General features: G+C 40.6%; 1 protein-coding gene across 1 annotated transcript in view; it reads left to right on the top strand.

The window, feature by feature from the left end:
• Nucleotides 1-538: 538 nt before the first annotated feature.
• The window catches only part of LOC125269392 (NLR family CARD domain-containing protein 3-like), a 52,358-nt gene continuing 38,228 nt past the window's right edge, over nt 539-14,668 (top strand). The window contains exons 1-5 of the mRNA XM_048192347.1: nt 539-706; nt 11,494-11,590; nt 11,834-11,947; nt 12,186-12,281; nt 12,492-14,207. Of these exons, the coding sequence (XP_048048304.1) occupies nt 11,541-11,590; nt 11,834-11,947; nt 12,186-12,281; nt 12,492-14,207 (1,976 nt within the window). The 5' untranslated portion in view covers nt 539-706; nt 11,494-11,540. The remainder of the gene's footprint in view (nt 707-11,493; nt 11,591-11,833; nt 11,948-12,185; nt 12,282-12,491; nt 14,208-14,668) is intronic.

Genomic DNA, 14,668 nt, shown 5'->3' with positions numbered 1-14,668 from the left:
CATTCATTACAGACTCGATCTTCTTTGGGTAACCATGTCTTCTTGTGTCGCCCTCTTTCTATGGCCAGCTGGTGGTCACTAAGTCTGTACTTGGTTAACAAATTCCTGTGTGTTGTATTTCTGACAGAGGTGAGATATTCAGCCATACTGTACTCTCTGTTTAATCTGAGATAACACTGGAGACGACTTTGCTCTTTCGTTTGCTCTTTCCAGTGCTGCGTGTATGCTTTTTTTCTCTTTACTCATAATTTATTTAATTCTTGCAGGGTTTTCAGGGGCAGTGATTTTGAATGCTTTGTCAGTCAGTTCTGACACCATTGCACAAAGATGATCTTTCTGAGCACTCAGTTCTTGTGTTTTTAGTGCTTTAAAATGAAGTGTGTCTTCAGGACTAGATTTTAAGTGCATCCAGAACTTTAAAGCTCTTTTTTTAATCATTAAATTGAGGGGAAGACGGCCTAGTTCCGCCCTACAGGCGTTATTAGGTCTCTCTCTCTCTCTCTCTCTCTCTCTCTCTCGTCACAAATAGAAAGTGAAAGTAAGTTAGAGTTCACCTGTCGCCATTTTAAGCAGGTAAAATACGAATACGAGCGTCAAAGTGTTTAATAAAAACGTTTATCAGAGTTTATGCAGGAATTTCCGTGTATCTTTATGATGTTAAAGCTGGAGGATTTGAGAACCTGTAACTTGTGAAAGTTTGATCAAGGTGAGTGTTTATGTGTGGAGACTTCCTCATACTAATAGGCCTATGATATATGATTGTTTGGTAAAAATAAATAAAATAAACTTTAATAAAATGTTTCTTTTAACTTCAACGTTTCGTGATGTCTGTAATTCTTCAGAAGTTTAACAATGTAAACATGTAGGCTATAACTGAGCTTGAGTTAAATCAGTCACATGATCCTTTTTCTCCCACACTTAACATATGTTCAGCTAAATTATGAAGATTGTTAAATCATTAGGGCCCGAGCACCAAAGTGCGATGACCCTACTGGATTTCCTCCGTTTATTATTATTATTATTATTACTATTATTAATTTTTGTGCCATTTTTGCCATTTTCTGGCCGCGTACTTTAACGAACTCCTCCAACAGTTTTAATCCGATCATCTTCAAATTTGGTTTGTGTAATCGTAAAGCCTGCACGTTCACACCGCCAGCGTATTTCATATAAAATAGTGAAATTGCTCCTGAACTATGGGTGCTTCCATAGGCGCCGATTTATGTTTCTGCCGGTGGGTGCCCAGTGCCCCACATCTCTGTGTGCATTTTGTTAGTGATTTCCCTGGAAAGAAGAGTCAAGCGATATATTGACGCGTATGTCAGAAGACTATCTTAAACGAGCCACAACGCATGATTTCAAAAACAACACGTTTCAGCGCTAGCTCGCTTCTTATTTAACTCAAATCAACGTCAGCTTGATGTTTTATTTGCATTATATCCGTGCAGCAATATGACAATTTCGACCCAAAAGCACATTCTTTTCACGAGCGTTGTCGCGAGTCATGCTCTCGCTTATATCTGGTGCAAGGAAAGTTTGGGTTGGAGCGTAGTTTTCATGTATCTGATCGAGAGCAGAGCCATTTGTGCTCGCGCGCACTTGGATGCGCTCTCGACGTTTGCCATTAAAATATCGCCATAGAAACGGCCTTAAATAAACTATTAAAAGGGTGAAGATCGTGTCTGAAAGCTACAATTGATTTTCTATTGGTTAAAATCAATGGAGAATATCTATTTTTCCGTGGGTGCTCGACCATTTCCGTGGGTGCTCCAGCCCCCGAGCACCCACGGCGCCTATGGGTGCTTCTCAATATCCCTCCTCGTTTCCTCGCTCCTCCGTCCTCCATCCTATGACCCGGAGGTGAGGATCGAGGAGTGAGGAAGCTTCCTGAGGAGTCATGAGCGAGGATACACAGGTGCATCCTTTGCGGAAGTCTTTCTCGTCGAAAAACCTGACGCACGCATAAATTCTCCTCCCCCTTCATATATGTTAAATGTATGCTTTAAATTTAAATGTATGCTTTAATCAATGTATGCAGTTTAAATAAAGTTTACATCTTACATATTTCAACGGAGCATCTTGCTTTATTAATATTTATTATATATTTTTTTAAATAATCAACTTTAACAACATATGGGTAGATCCCTTGAGTGCAGCTGATGACGCTTTGAAGTGACGCTAAAGGGTGCGAGGATTTATCATTTCACTTGATTCAATTCCTCCGTCCTCTCGTCTTTTCCTTGTGTCCTTCCCTCGCATCCTGGAGGGGTGCTTCTCAATTCTTATTTGTGCATCCTCGTTTCCTGTCCTCGCTTCCTTTCCTCGCGTCTTAGCTCCACCCCTCCAGGATGCGAGGGAAGGACACAAGGAAAAGAAGAGAGGACAGAGGAATTGAATCAAGTGAAATGATAAATCCTCGCTCCCTTTAGCGTCACTTCAAAGCGTCATTAGCTGCACGCGAGGGATCTACCCACATGTTGTTAAAGTTTGGTTATTTAAAAAAATATAATAAATATTAATAAAGCAAGATGCCCCGTTGAAATATATGAGATATAAAGTTTATTTAATCTGTAAAAGTAAAGCATACATTTAAATTATTGTGACAGATAAGAAGGGGGAGGAGAATTTGCGTGCGTCACGTTTCTCAATGAGAAAGACTTCCGCAAAGGATGCACCTGACCTGTGTATCCTCGCTCATAACTCCTCAGGAAGCCTCCTCACTCCTCGTTCCTCGCCTCCTCACGGTGCAATTAGAGAATTGAGATGTCCTTCAAGATGGCTGAGCTCGATTGTTTTCCGGGTCATAGGATGGAGGACGGAGGAGCGAGGAGACGAGGAGGGATATTGAGAAGCACCCCCTATGTCCTGTCTGTCTTGCCTGCACTCGAGACGGTGACGTGAGCTCCAGAGAGCTCCACTCCTATTGGTTGTCGCTCGCGAAATTCGCTCCTGATTTGCATAAAGTTGAAATATCTGAACTTTGGTCGCTTGTCTCCCGTCGCCTGACACGCCTACATTCTGTCGCCAACGGTCACTGTCGCTCTTGTCGCCGGAAGTCGCCAGCGCTCCATTGAATGAATGGGATAGTGGGTGCTTCTCAATTCTTATTTGTGCATCCTCGTTTCCTTTCCTTGCTTCCTTTCCTCGCGTCTTAGCTCCACCCCTTCAGGATGCGAGGGAAGGACGCAAGGAAAAGATGCGAGACGGAGGAATTGAATCAAGTGAAATGATATATCCTCGCTCCCTTTAGCGTCACTTTAAAGCGTCATCAGCTGCACTCCAGGGATCTATCCATATGTTATTAAAGTTTGGTTATTTAAAAAAATTATAATAAATATTAATAAAGCAAGATGCCCCGTTGAAATATATGAGGTATAAAGTTTTTTTTACATTTAAATTATTGTGAGAGATATAAAGGGGGAGGAGGATTTATACGTGCGTCACGTTTCTCGATGAGAAAGACTTCCGCAAAGGATGCACCTGTGTATCCTCGCTCATGACTCCTCAGGAAGCCTCCTCACTCCTCGATCCTCGCCTCCTCTCGGTGCAATTAGAGAATTGAGATGTCCTTCAAGATGGCTGAGCTCGATCGTTTTCCGGGTCGTAGGATGGAGGACGGAGGAGCGAGGAGACGAGGAGGGATATTGAGAAGCACCCCCTGTGGACTACTTGCACAGCTACTTCCGCGTTCTACTTACTCGGCTCGAGCGTTTCCGGTCAGCGTTCAGCGCACTTATATACAGAGAGCTTCTTGTGAAAACGCAGATTATTACTACATTTTAGGGCTGCGAAATGTTTTTTAAACAATTAATCATATTCTCTGCATTAACATTAATTATCTTCAACCTGCTGAAATGTTTATTAATATATTTCCCTTCCAAATGCGCATTCTGAATAATAAATAAATATATTTCCCCACTAACCTTCCGCCGTCAAGTGCTCGTCTTCTCATTAGCAGTGTTTTTCTCTTAGTCATCATATTTCATACCTGTTAAATTTACATTTAAATGAATTTGACTGATAAACACAGGAAGTGCATTGTTTTACTATGGTAAGTGTAGTAACGATGGGTGACAACGCATTATCACGATGGCAAGACAAACAAAAAAAAGTTAAAACTGCTCTTTTATTCCAGTGTTTGAAATAGTTAATGAATGTGATAACTGCTTTAACGGTGTTATTAATTAATCTTAAAGAATAACGCGATCACAGCGCAACTACCTTGAATATTAGGATTTTTGGCATAAATGTGTGAATTACATAAATAGTTGTCAGAAAAAATGGCACAGAATAGAGACTAAAATATTCTGTTCATTCTGATCTTATTTATCACGTCTCACACTGCAGCGTCGCAATCACTATTAGAGCGCTGACACCCCGTGGTGAAAGAATCACAGTTTATGTTGGATTAAAACTTAAAGTTCCGTTGAGTTTGGAAAGGTCTGTACACGGTAATCATCAGAATCTCTTCTCTTGTCTCTGAATATGTCTGGAATTTAAAATCATCCCGAGGACTCTCGTTTTAAGAGGGGTTTAGTTATCTATGTGATAGCGGCGCATTGAAAATATATATAACCGGAAACAACTGAGCCGTAATATTTCAAACCGGATGTGCGTCACGAGGCTCAGTGCAAGTAGTCCGTTGCTTTGTTCCTGCGTGTCGCTGGCGGTGTGAACGGGGCTTAAAAGTAGCAATTTTAACATGCTATAAAAAATTATCTGTGGGGTATTTTGAGCTAAAACTTCACATACGCACTCTGGGGACATCAGAGACTTATTTTACATCTTGTTAAATAGGGCATAATAGGTCACCTTTAATGTCTGTGACGCTGTGAGCACGGAGACTGTGTAGACTGTAAGTATTTAAAATGTTTAACTTCTTAAAATGATTGATGTTTAATATGAATAAATAGCGCTCATAAACGGCCGTCGATGGCATTCTCGAGTGAAACGAGTCGAGGCTTGGACCCGGAAACGACGTTCCTTATGTCACGATTTAACAAGCAGATAGGTTTGCACTACATGACATCACCAAAGTGTGGACTCTGAGGAAGTCCACAAGTCCGGAGTGTGCCATTTGGGACAGGGCCACCCTCGCTCCCTCGATTTTGACCGAGGGAGCGAGTCTACTTCATATGTACACTTCAGGCAGCTCCATAACCCACAATGCAACACGATTATGACGTCACCACATATTGCGTTTAATTTACCCCACCACAAACAACTCTATGATATATTAATTATTTTTTAAACATTTAAAACACACATATATACATATAGAATGCTGTATTAAACAATTATGTAAGGGGGAAAAAAAAATCAGCTCCATTGAGGATTTCAAGTGATCAAGGGCTTCCAATTCAGCCCATTGCAAGGGTTCCGCCAGTAGTGGGCACTCGTGCAACGTAAGCAATGACGTACATCCGAGTCAACGAGACTGTTGAGCAAAAATTAGCCGTTTCAGTGCGGTCCCTTTAAATGCAAATGAGCTGCTGCGATCGGGCTAAGAGGGGGGAGCTTCAAGAGCTGATTATCCAGTGAAAGGATTCATGCTGCATGGAGATAGAACAGGTATAGTTTAGTTCAATTACGGTTAGAACTTATATTGTCTTCTTGTTTTTAATCTACTATATTAGTACAGGCCTGTTGTACCGTCCGAATGATGGCCAAAACTTTACCGATGACTTTTATGACGTTTATTGTACTTCACACTAAAGATGAAGCGTCCGTTTTCACGGTAAGAGCTTAATAAAACATTGCAAGTGTGCATTAAAATATCCATAAACTCTCTCTCTCTTTCCCTTGTATTATCATCACCAACATAGCAAATAACACAGAAACACTCGTTACAACTAACAGTAAACGAATATATAAAGACCTTATGCCTTTCGGGTGGTGCTTAATAAACTTTATACACGTAATAAACTCTAACTATAATAAAGTACCCTTACCGCAGTAAAGATAGTTTGCGGTTTGATATTCAGATTTCTTTTGGCTATAAATACGCAGTGCGCTGTCATAGACATGCAAATAATACCGAATATCGTTCTCCATGATTTGTGAATTAAGGTGACGCTGTCCTTTGGGCCGAAATCAGGGGGTTTTTTCGTAGCGACTCTTAATTTTATAATGGCTATATCTCCAAATGTTGGACACTTAGAGGAATGAAACTGGTGTCATCTTCACCAGCTTGATCTGTGAATTTTTTCACAGCAAAGCTCTTGTCCGTAAACCCCTTGGTAAGTCCGCCAGTAAGGAATGTGAAATAAAGGCGTTCTTCATGTTTAACGTCTATTACCAATGAACAAGCAGACTGCTGGAATAAAATAACATTGTTTTAGGTCGAGCTCGATTTGTGAACTTTCACAATAGCATTTTATCTCGTGGTCGTGTTTCTCTTTGCTCTGCCCCCCGTTTTTTGTATAATATGATAAATAAATATATATATATATATATATATATATATATATATATAAATGACCTTGTACAGATAATGTACATCACTATTCTCATCTGTGAAAACTTTCACAGTTCAGTACGGGTCAGCTGACCCATCCCAGGGTCATGTACATCACTATTCTGACCTGTGAAAACTTTCACAGTTCAGTACGGGTCAACTGACCCTTCCCTGGGTCACTAATATCGCTATTTTGATCTGTGAAAACTTTCACAGTTGAGTTTTGGTCAGCTGACCCTTCCCTGGGTCATGTACATAACTTTTCTGATCTGTGAAAACTTTCACAGTTCAGTATGGGTCAGCTGACCCTTCCCTGGGTCACTAACATCGCTATTTTGATCTGTGAAAACTTTCACAGTTCAGTACGGGTCAGCTGACCCATCCCAGGGTCACTAGCATCACTTTTCTGATCTGTGAAAACTTTCACAGTTCAGAATAGTGATGTACATGACCAAAACTCAACTGTGAAAGGTTTCACAGATCAGAATAGCGATGTTAGTGACCCTGGGATGGGTCAGCTGACCAGTACTGAACTGTGAAAGTTTTCACAGATCAGAAAAGTGATGCTAGTGACCCTGGGATGGGTCAGCTGACCCGTACTGAACTGAGAAAGTTTTCACAGATCAGAAAAGCGATGCTAGTGACCCAGGGATGGGTCAGCTGACCCGTACTGAACTGTGAAAATTTTCACAGATCAGAAAAGTGATGCTAGTGACCCTGGGATGGGTCAGCTGACCCGTACTGAACTGTGAAAGTTTTCACAGATCAGAAAAGTGATGTACATGGCCCAGGGAAGGGTCAGCTGACCCGTACTGAACTGTGAAAGTTTTCACAGATCAGAAAAGTGATGCTAGTGACCCTTGGATGGGTCAGCTGACCCGTACTGAACTGTGAAAGTTTTCACAGATCAGAATAGTGATGTACATGACCCTGGGATGGGTCAGCTGACCCGTACTGAACTGTGAAAGTTTTCACAGATGAGAATAGTGATGTACATTATCTGTACAAGGTCATTTATATATATATATATATATATATATATATATATATATATATATATATATATTTATTTATCATATTATACAAAAAACGGGGGGCAGAGCAAAGAGAAACACGACCACGAGATAAAATGCTATTGTGAAAGTTTTCACAAATCGAGCTCGACCTAAAACAATGTTATTTTATTCCAGCAGTCTGCTTGTTCATTGGTAATAGACGTTAAACATGAAGAACGCCTTTATTTCACATTCCTTACTGGCGGACTTACCAAGGGGTTTACGGACAAGAGCTTTGCTGTGAAAAAATTCACAGATCAAGCTGGTGAAGATGACACCAGTTTCATTCCTCTAAGTGTCCAACATTTGGAGCTATAGCCATTATAAAATTAAGAGTCGCTACGAAAAAACCCCCTGATTTCGGCCCAAAGGACAGCGTCACCTTAATTCACAAATCATGGAGAACGATATTCGGTATTATTTGCATGTCTATGACAGCGCACTGCGTATTTATAGCCAAAAGAAATCTGAATATCAAACCGCAAACTATCTTTACTGCGGTAGTACACTTACCTTCATTACTGCCGTATCCAGTATAAATCTGGAGACTGTAAGCTGGATCACGAACAGTTTTTACTTGTATATCCTTGAGTAGCACATTTTTAGCACAGTCTCTGTTTTGTATTGTCTCTTTGTATTGATATTCGTTCACTAAACAGTCCGGTGTGAAATCGTGCAGACATAAACGAATTTCGGCAGAACTGAGGGAGCATTTTCCTGGAAAACCAAGTTAATCCACCACGTTTTCAGCAGCTCAGAATGAAGAGAGCTATGTGGATTAATCCATCCAGCTATAGAACACCTAAAACGCTTGGGATCATTCTCGTCAGTGCAGCAATGGCAGACTCGCTGTAAACAACGCGCTCAGGGCGGTTCTATGTTCAAACTTAAGTGTCAGTCAACACCGTGGGCGTGGCCTGTGGCTTTTGTGACGTCACACTTCCAGGGATCTGGAAACGGCTTGTTCCAGCTTATGATTTATGGGGATTAAAAAAAAAAGGAGTGGGTGGATTTTTATCACTATAGGGTGGTTGTGTACACACACTGCCAACACACATTTATGTCCAAACACCAGGCAAAAGTGAATTTTGCATAATAGGTCCACTTTAATATTTTAATGATTTATAAAAGATGAATCATTGTCTGGCCATCTGGAATTTTAGTATGGAGATAAAGATTATGATTATAACTTTTTGGTAGTATTACACCACATCGTGTGTGTATATTAGCACCATTTGTTGTTTTCTTGTGGTATGAGATAGAGCGTTAGGACCCGGAAGCGCTGCCGCGTGACGTCAGACTTAACAACCGAATAGGGCCCTTGGCGCTTGTCCACGAGGGCGCATTGAGAGGTATTTTGGGACAGACTCGATCGTCACGCCGGAAATAATGGTCTGGTTGTTTTTTGACAGGAGCTGCAGGTTTGGGGATAATATTTAGCATCGAGAACAGGTTTCTTTTCTTTTGCAAAATATTATCTCCATGTCAACTACACAGCCTGCTTTAGCTTATGCCACCTGGGCATTAGACAATATATACACGCTTATTTAAATAATGTATACAGTTGTAATAATACATAATGTTCCATTTGAACTAAGATAACAATTTTAACACATAATAAACATGTGAGTGAGTTTCAGATGAATTTACAGGTTTAAATATAAATACTAGGTTTACATATGACTCAGTAAAGCCCTGACATTCAGTTCTATTTATTTAATGAATCATAATGCGATCGTATTATTCAGCACGCTATTATTATGTTTGAGATATCAACCACTGGTCGATGACCATAATGTTTGTATAAACTGTAGGTAACAACTGGTAAAATGTACAGCTAGGTCATAAAAACCGTAATGATACCTACACTTCAATATTTTCTTCTCAGCCATGTCATTAATTGCTCTTGAGCGAAATGTCCTCCCATCCGTTGTCTGATTGGCATTTCGCAAGGATTCCTGGGTAGTTAAAGTGTGCTGAGCCTGCATCTATGCGGGCTTCGCGGAAGACCGCTTCAAGGGTACAAAGGGGGCACTGCTGAGCACACTTCAGAGCATTAAAAAACTGAATGGGACAGCCTACGGACTCGTAGACTCGGCGAGCACGCGCAATTTAAGTCCACAAGACCAAAAGTCCACATGAAGTGCGCCATTTGGGACAGGGCCGGTCTGTCCATATAAACTTCCCTCGTCCACTTCACGAAGTGGAACACACTTCAGAATGGCGGCAGGGATTCCCCCGAGGGGAAGTGTTTAGGGAAGTTCGCGAGTGCGTGTCTAAAACTGGAGTGGAACGCAGCCCAGATCTGCCCCAAACTTCACACACTTGATAAAAGTCCTGTCCTGAACACGTCCATGCCCTTATTCAGTTATAGTCATAGCGTCACCTGCTGGCAACAGGAAGTGACATATTTAACACTGTTATGGACACTTAGGTAAGTGTTAAAGCATGCTATTAATACAGTGAAAGAGGAAGTTGCTGTAACTCAGGCATGCAATGTCCAATCTACCCCAAACTTCACACATTTGATAAGAGTCCTTCCCTGAACACATCTACATGACAATATTCGGTTATAGTAATATTGGCAACAGGAAGTAATGTTTTTAACAATATGATGCACTAGTAGCAACATACTAAAATATGCAATTTAGTACTGAACATTAGTGATGGGACGGTTGATACCGGGGCTCTGATGCTCTGACGCAGTTTTCAAAGCACTATTGTATCACACGCTGTACTGATGCTTGTATCGAAAATGACAATACCACTTGATTGATGACGTTTGAAGCTTCGAACGTTATGCAGTATCGGAAAGTCGAGACAGCTGGTTTGAAAAAATTCGCGCTTCAACTGATGCATAAAGGAAAATGCATTTAATCATGTTTTATTGCTGGGGTCTCAGAGACCCCGAACAGAACATAAGGGTTAAACGGCTCACCCAAAATATTTTTTTTAACTACTCACGTCAGTTATGATCACATCATTGTATATTTATATTATCAATATGTGAATCCATTGACCAGGTTACACATGACACGAGTGGTCTCATTGTCACAAAATAATTCAGATGAGATTACATCAGATTAGATAGAACTGATTGAAGACAAAAGTGATTCCGTATGTCACGGACTTGAAGCTTTGGTCACATGCTTTTTCAAACCGTAGATCTGCTCCGCGATGATTTAGATATGGTGAAGAAAACAAGTCTGACCACCAGATGTCGTTAATTTGCACTGTGTTAAAAGCTTCGAGTAATGAACCATTTTTCGGCACAATTTGATGAAAGCCTCAAATGCTTCAGAAAGCCTCGGTTTCCCATCATTACTGAACATGCTAGAAACATTCTAAATCAAGCTAGCAACACCTAGTTGACTGCTAAAGCATGCTATTATCATCATGAAAGAGGAAGTTGTTGTAACTCAAGCATATAGTGTCTGATCAGCCCCAAATTTCACATGTGTGATAAGAGTCCTGGCCTAAAGACATCTATATGCCAATATTCAGTTAGTCATAGCGCCACATGCTGGCAACAGGAAATGGCATGCTTTACACTGTAATTCACTCCCTGAAACACATTTTAATATGCCAAGAAGTACCAAACATACTAGAAACACATTAAGTCATGCAACACTTGGCTGAGTGCTAATGTATGCGATTAATGCCACGAAACAGGAAGTTGTTGTAACTCAGGCATACAATGTCCAATCTGCTACAAACTTCACGTTCGATAATAGACCTGGCCTGATGACATCAACATGGCAATATTCAGATATGTTCAAAGCGCCACCTGTTGGGAGCAGGATGTCTGGCACTTTGAAACGGCTTTGCAATAATTCTCCTGTATTTACTCGCTTACATGCATGTTGCCCACTGTTCACTGTTTTCCTGAGGCCAACGGGTGGCAGTGAGCCCAGGTGCGAGGGCCCTTTCATTGCTGCTTGCAGCTTTAATTTAATTTTTCTGTCTATTTTTTCCCCTCAGAGTCAGCGGAGAAGATCAAACTCATCAGATTCTCCTGCAGCTTCATCATGGGTGATTCACAAGGATCCAGAGATGGAGATTTTTCTCCAGGATGCAGGTACTTTAAACAAACACTGTTAAATATTGTATTACACCACAGAAAAAGATCACAGTTTTTGATCGCAGAAACAGTTTACAGAAAAAAGCATATCCTATTAACATTAAATATTAAAGAAAAGGTCATAAAGTTTCCTCAAAGTGCTTTTTGATGAAAGATGAATGTGTTTATATTAATATGGTTCCTATCATAAAGAATGAACACAGTAATCTAAAGGATTAAACTGAATCGGTTCTGTTACAGTTCAGTCCAGCAGAAGAGCTCAAACCCAGAGTCCAGCTGTGTGTCTCTGAAGAGTAACAGGTCTATGGGCGAGCCGCTAAAGTTTAAGAGTGGAAACACACAGCCTGATATCAGGTATGTTATTTCTATAAAATATATGCTTATAGTCATTATTAATATACAGCAGTGTAATAAGTTCAGATCCTGTAAGTTTCAGTCTATTAATGATTTCCATTGTGTTCTTGTGCAAAGCTCTATGTATTGTATTGTTAAAACATTCACTGTAAAATCTGTTGGTGTGTTACTCAGTTAATGGCACAATTACATCAATATCAGTGTGTCTGATTCTTTACCCTCTTCATTCTGATTTAAGGTCAAATCTTTTATCCAGTCCAGTTAAAAACAAAACTGTGAAAATGCCTGTAATTCAAACGCAAGACTTTAATGAAAGCATGAATCCTGGTTTCAGGTAAAATGGAGGACTTTTTTGTTGTTGTTTAATTTTAGGTGCTGCAATGCACATCACGCATCACTCAATCACATGATTAATAATTGAAACATTTCAGAAACCTAATGATGTTCTGTGTCTCATAATACAGCAGACAAAATGATCTATTTTGTAATTTATGGATATTTACTTCTTAAATGTGTGTAATAATCTGGTATTTTAATCTTACAGCCATGACTCTAAACCTGAGGTCTTAAACACACTGAGATCAAATCTGAGAAAGAAGTTTGAGTGTTTGTATGAGGGAATATCAAAGCAGGGAAACCCAACACTCCTGAATGAGATCTACACAGAGCTCTACATCACAGAGAGTGAAAGTGGAGAGATCAATAATGAGCATGAGGTGAGACAGATTGAGACACAGTTCAGGAGAGCAGAAACAGAGGACACACCGATCAAATGCAGTCACATCTTTAGACCTTTACCTGGACAAGACAAACCCATCAGAACTGTGCTGACAAAGGGAGTCGCTGGCATTGGAAAAACAGTCTCTGTGCAGAAGTTCATTCTGGACTGGGCTGAAGGGAAAGAGAATCAGGACGTCCAGCTCATATTTCCACTTCCTTTCAGAGAGATCAACATGATGAAGGACAAAACACTCAGTCTTTCAGATCTTCTTCATGTCTTTTTCCCTGAAACAAAAGAAATGGAAATATCCAGTGATCAGTATAAAGTTTCCTTCATCTTTGATGGTCTGGATGAGTGTCGTCTGTCTCTGGATTTTCAGAGCGATGTGAGGTTGTGTGATGTGACTGAATCAGCCTCAGTGGACGTCCTGCTGACGAACCTCATTGTGGGGAATCTGCTTCCCTCTGCTCTCATCTGGATCACCTCCAGACCAGCAGCAGCTGATCTCGTCCCCTCTGAGTGTGTCCATCGAGTGACAGAGGTACGAGGCTTCAGTGACCCACAGAAGCAGGAATACTTCAGGAAGAGAATCAGGGATCGGAGTCTGTCCGACAGGATCATCTCACACCTGAAGTCATCAAGGAGCCTCTTTATTATGTGTCACATCCCAGTGTTCTGCTGGATCTCAGCCGCTGTTCTGGAGAAGATGTTGAGTGAAGCAGAGAGTGGAGAGATTCCCAAGACTCTGACTCAAATGTACACACACTTCCTGATCCTTCAGACCAACATCAAACATGAGAAGGACTATGAGAAGAAAGTGAAAGATGAAGACATGATTGTCAAACTGGGGAAACTGGCATTTCAGCAGCTTAAGAAAGGCAACCTGATCTTCTATGAGGAAGACCTGAGCGAGTGTGGCATTGATGAGACCGAAGCATCAGTGTACTCAGGATTGTGCACTCAGATCTTCAGAGAGGAGTTGGGCTTGTATCAGGGGAAAGTCTTCTGCTTTGTTCATCTGAGCATTCAGGAACATCTAGCAGCTCTATATGTGCATCTCTCCTTTATAAACAAGAACATCAATGTGTTTGACCAGATTACCAAACCAACTAAAGCTTCACTATCTGACCTCCATCAGAGAGCTGTGGATGAGGCTTTAGACAGTAAAAATGGGCATCTGGACCTTTTCCTTCGTTTCCTTCTGGGTCTGTCAGTGAAGTTTAATCAGAGTCTCTTACAAGAACTAAAGACACAGACAGGAAACAGATCTCACAACAATAAGAAAACAGTTCACTATATCAAAGAGAAGATCAGTGAAAATCCCTCTCCAGATAAATACATCAATCTGTTTCACTGTCTGAATGAACTGGGTGATCTTTCACTAGTGAATGAAGCTCAACCTCGTATGATCCGTGGAGGATTACGTGATGTGAAACTCTCCTCATCTCAGTGGTCAGCTTTAGTTTTTGTGTTGTTGAGCTCAGAGTGGACAATGCAGGAGTTTCGCCTGAAAAACTTAATTGGAGACAAAAATGATCCGTAAGTAACACTGAGTTCAATCATTACAGTCTAAAACATCATGAACAAAGAGAAACAAGAATCTGATAAATCTGTAATCCTGCAGATGTCACACAGAGTTTAGTAGTTCATATTTTTATGTTCTTATTTCTGTCTCACACAAACACTCCCAAAAATCACTCCTCCATACAGTAATAAAGCACAGGGATACAAACTTGTCTGTTTTGAATCCAAAATAGGTCATTTGTGTTCATGCACACTGGACATACGTGTACAAATGTAAACAGTTTTCTCTTGCACATGTAGGTTGCTGCAGTATTACAAACATTCAGAGTTTAACTCCACAGATAAAAATGCCAGCAAAGATTGCAGTTCAGTCTCCATGTTATTGTTATAGAGATCATATTATTATAGGGAGATAAGATGCTCTGTATCTCTTACCATTGGAGAAAGCATAACGGCTAACAGCCTATAAACTCCTC

Source organism: Megalobrama amblycephala, linkage group LG5 (assembly GCF_018812025.1).
Source record: "Megalobrama amblycephala isolate DHTTF-2021 linkage group LG5, ASM1881202v1, whole genome shotgun sequence".
Taxonomy (NCBI): domain Eukaryota; kingdom Metazoa; phylum Chordata; class Actinopteri; order Cypriniformes; family Xenocyprididae; genus Megalobrama; species Megalobrama amblycephala.
Note: the sequence above shows the minus strand (reverse complement) of the source record. Positions and strands in the feature narration are given on the sequence as shown.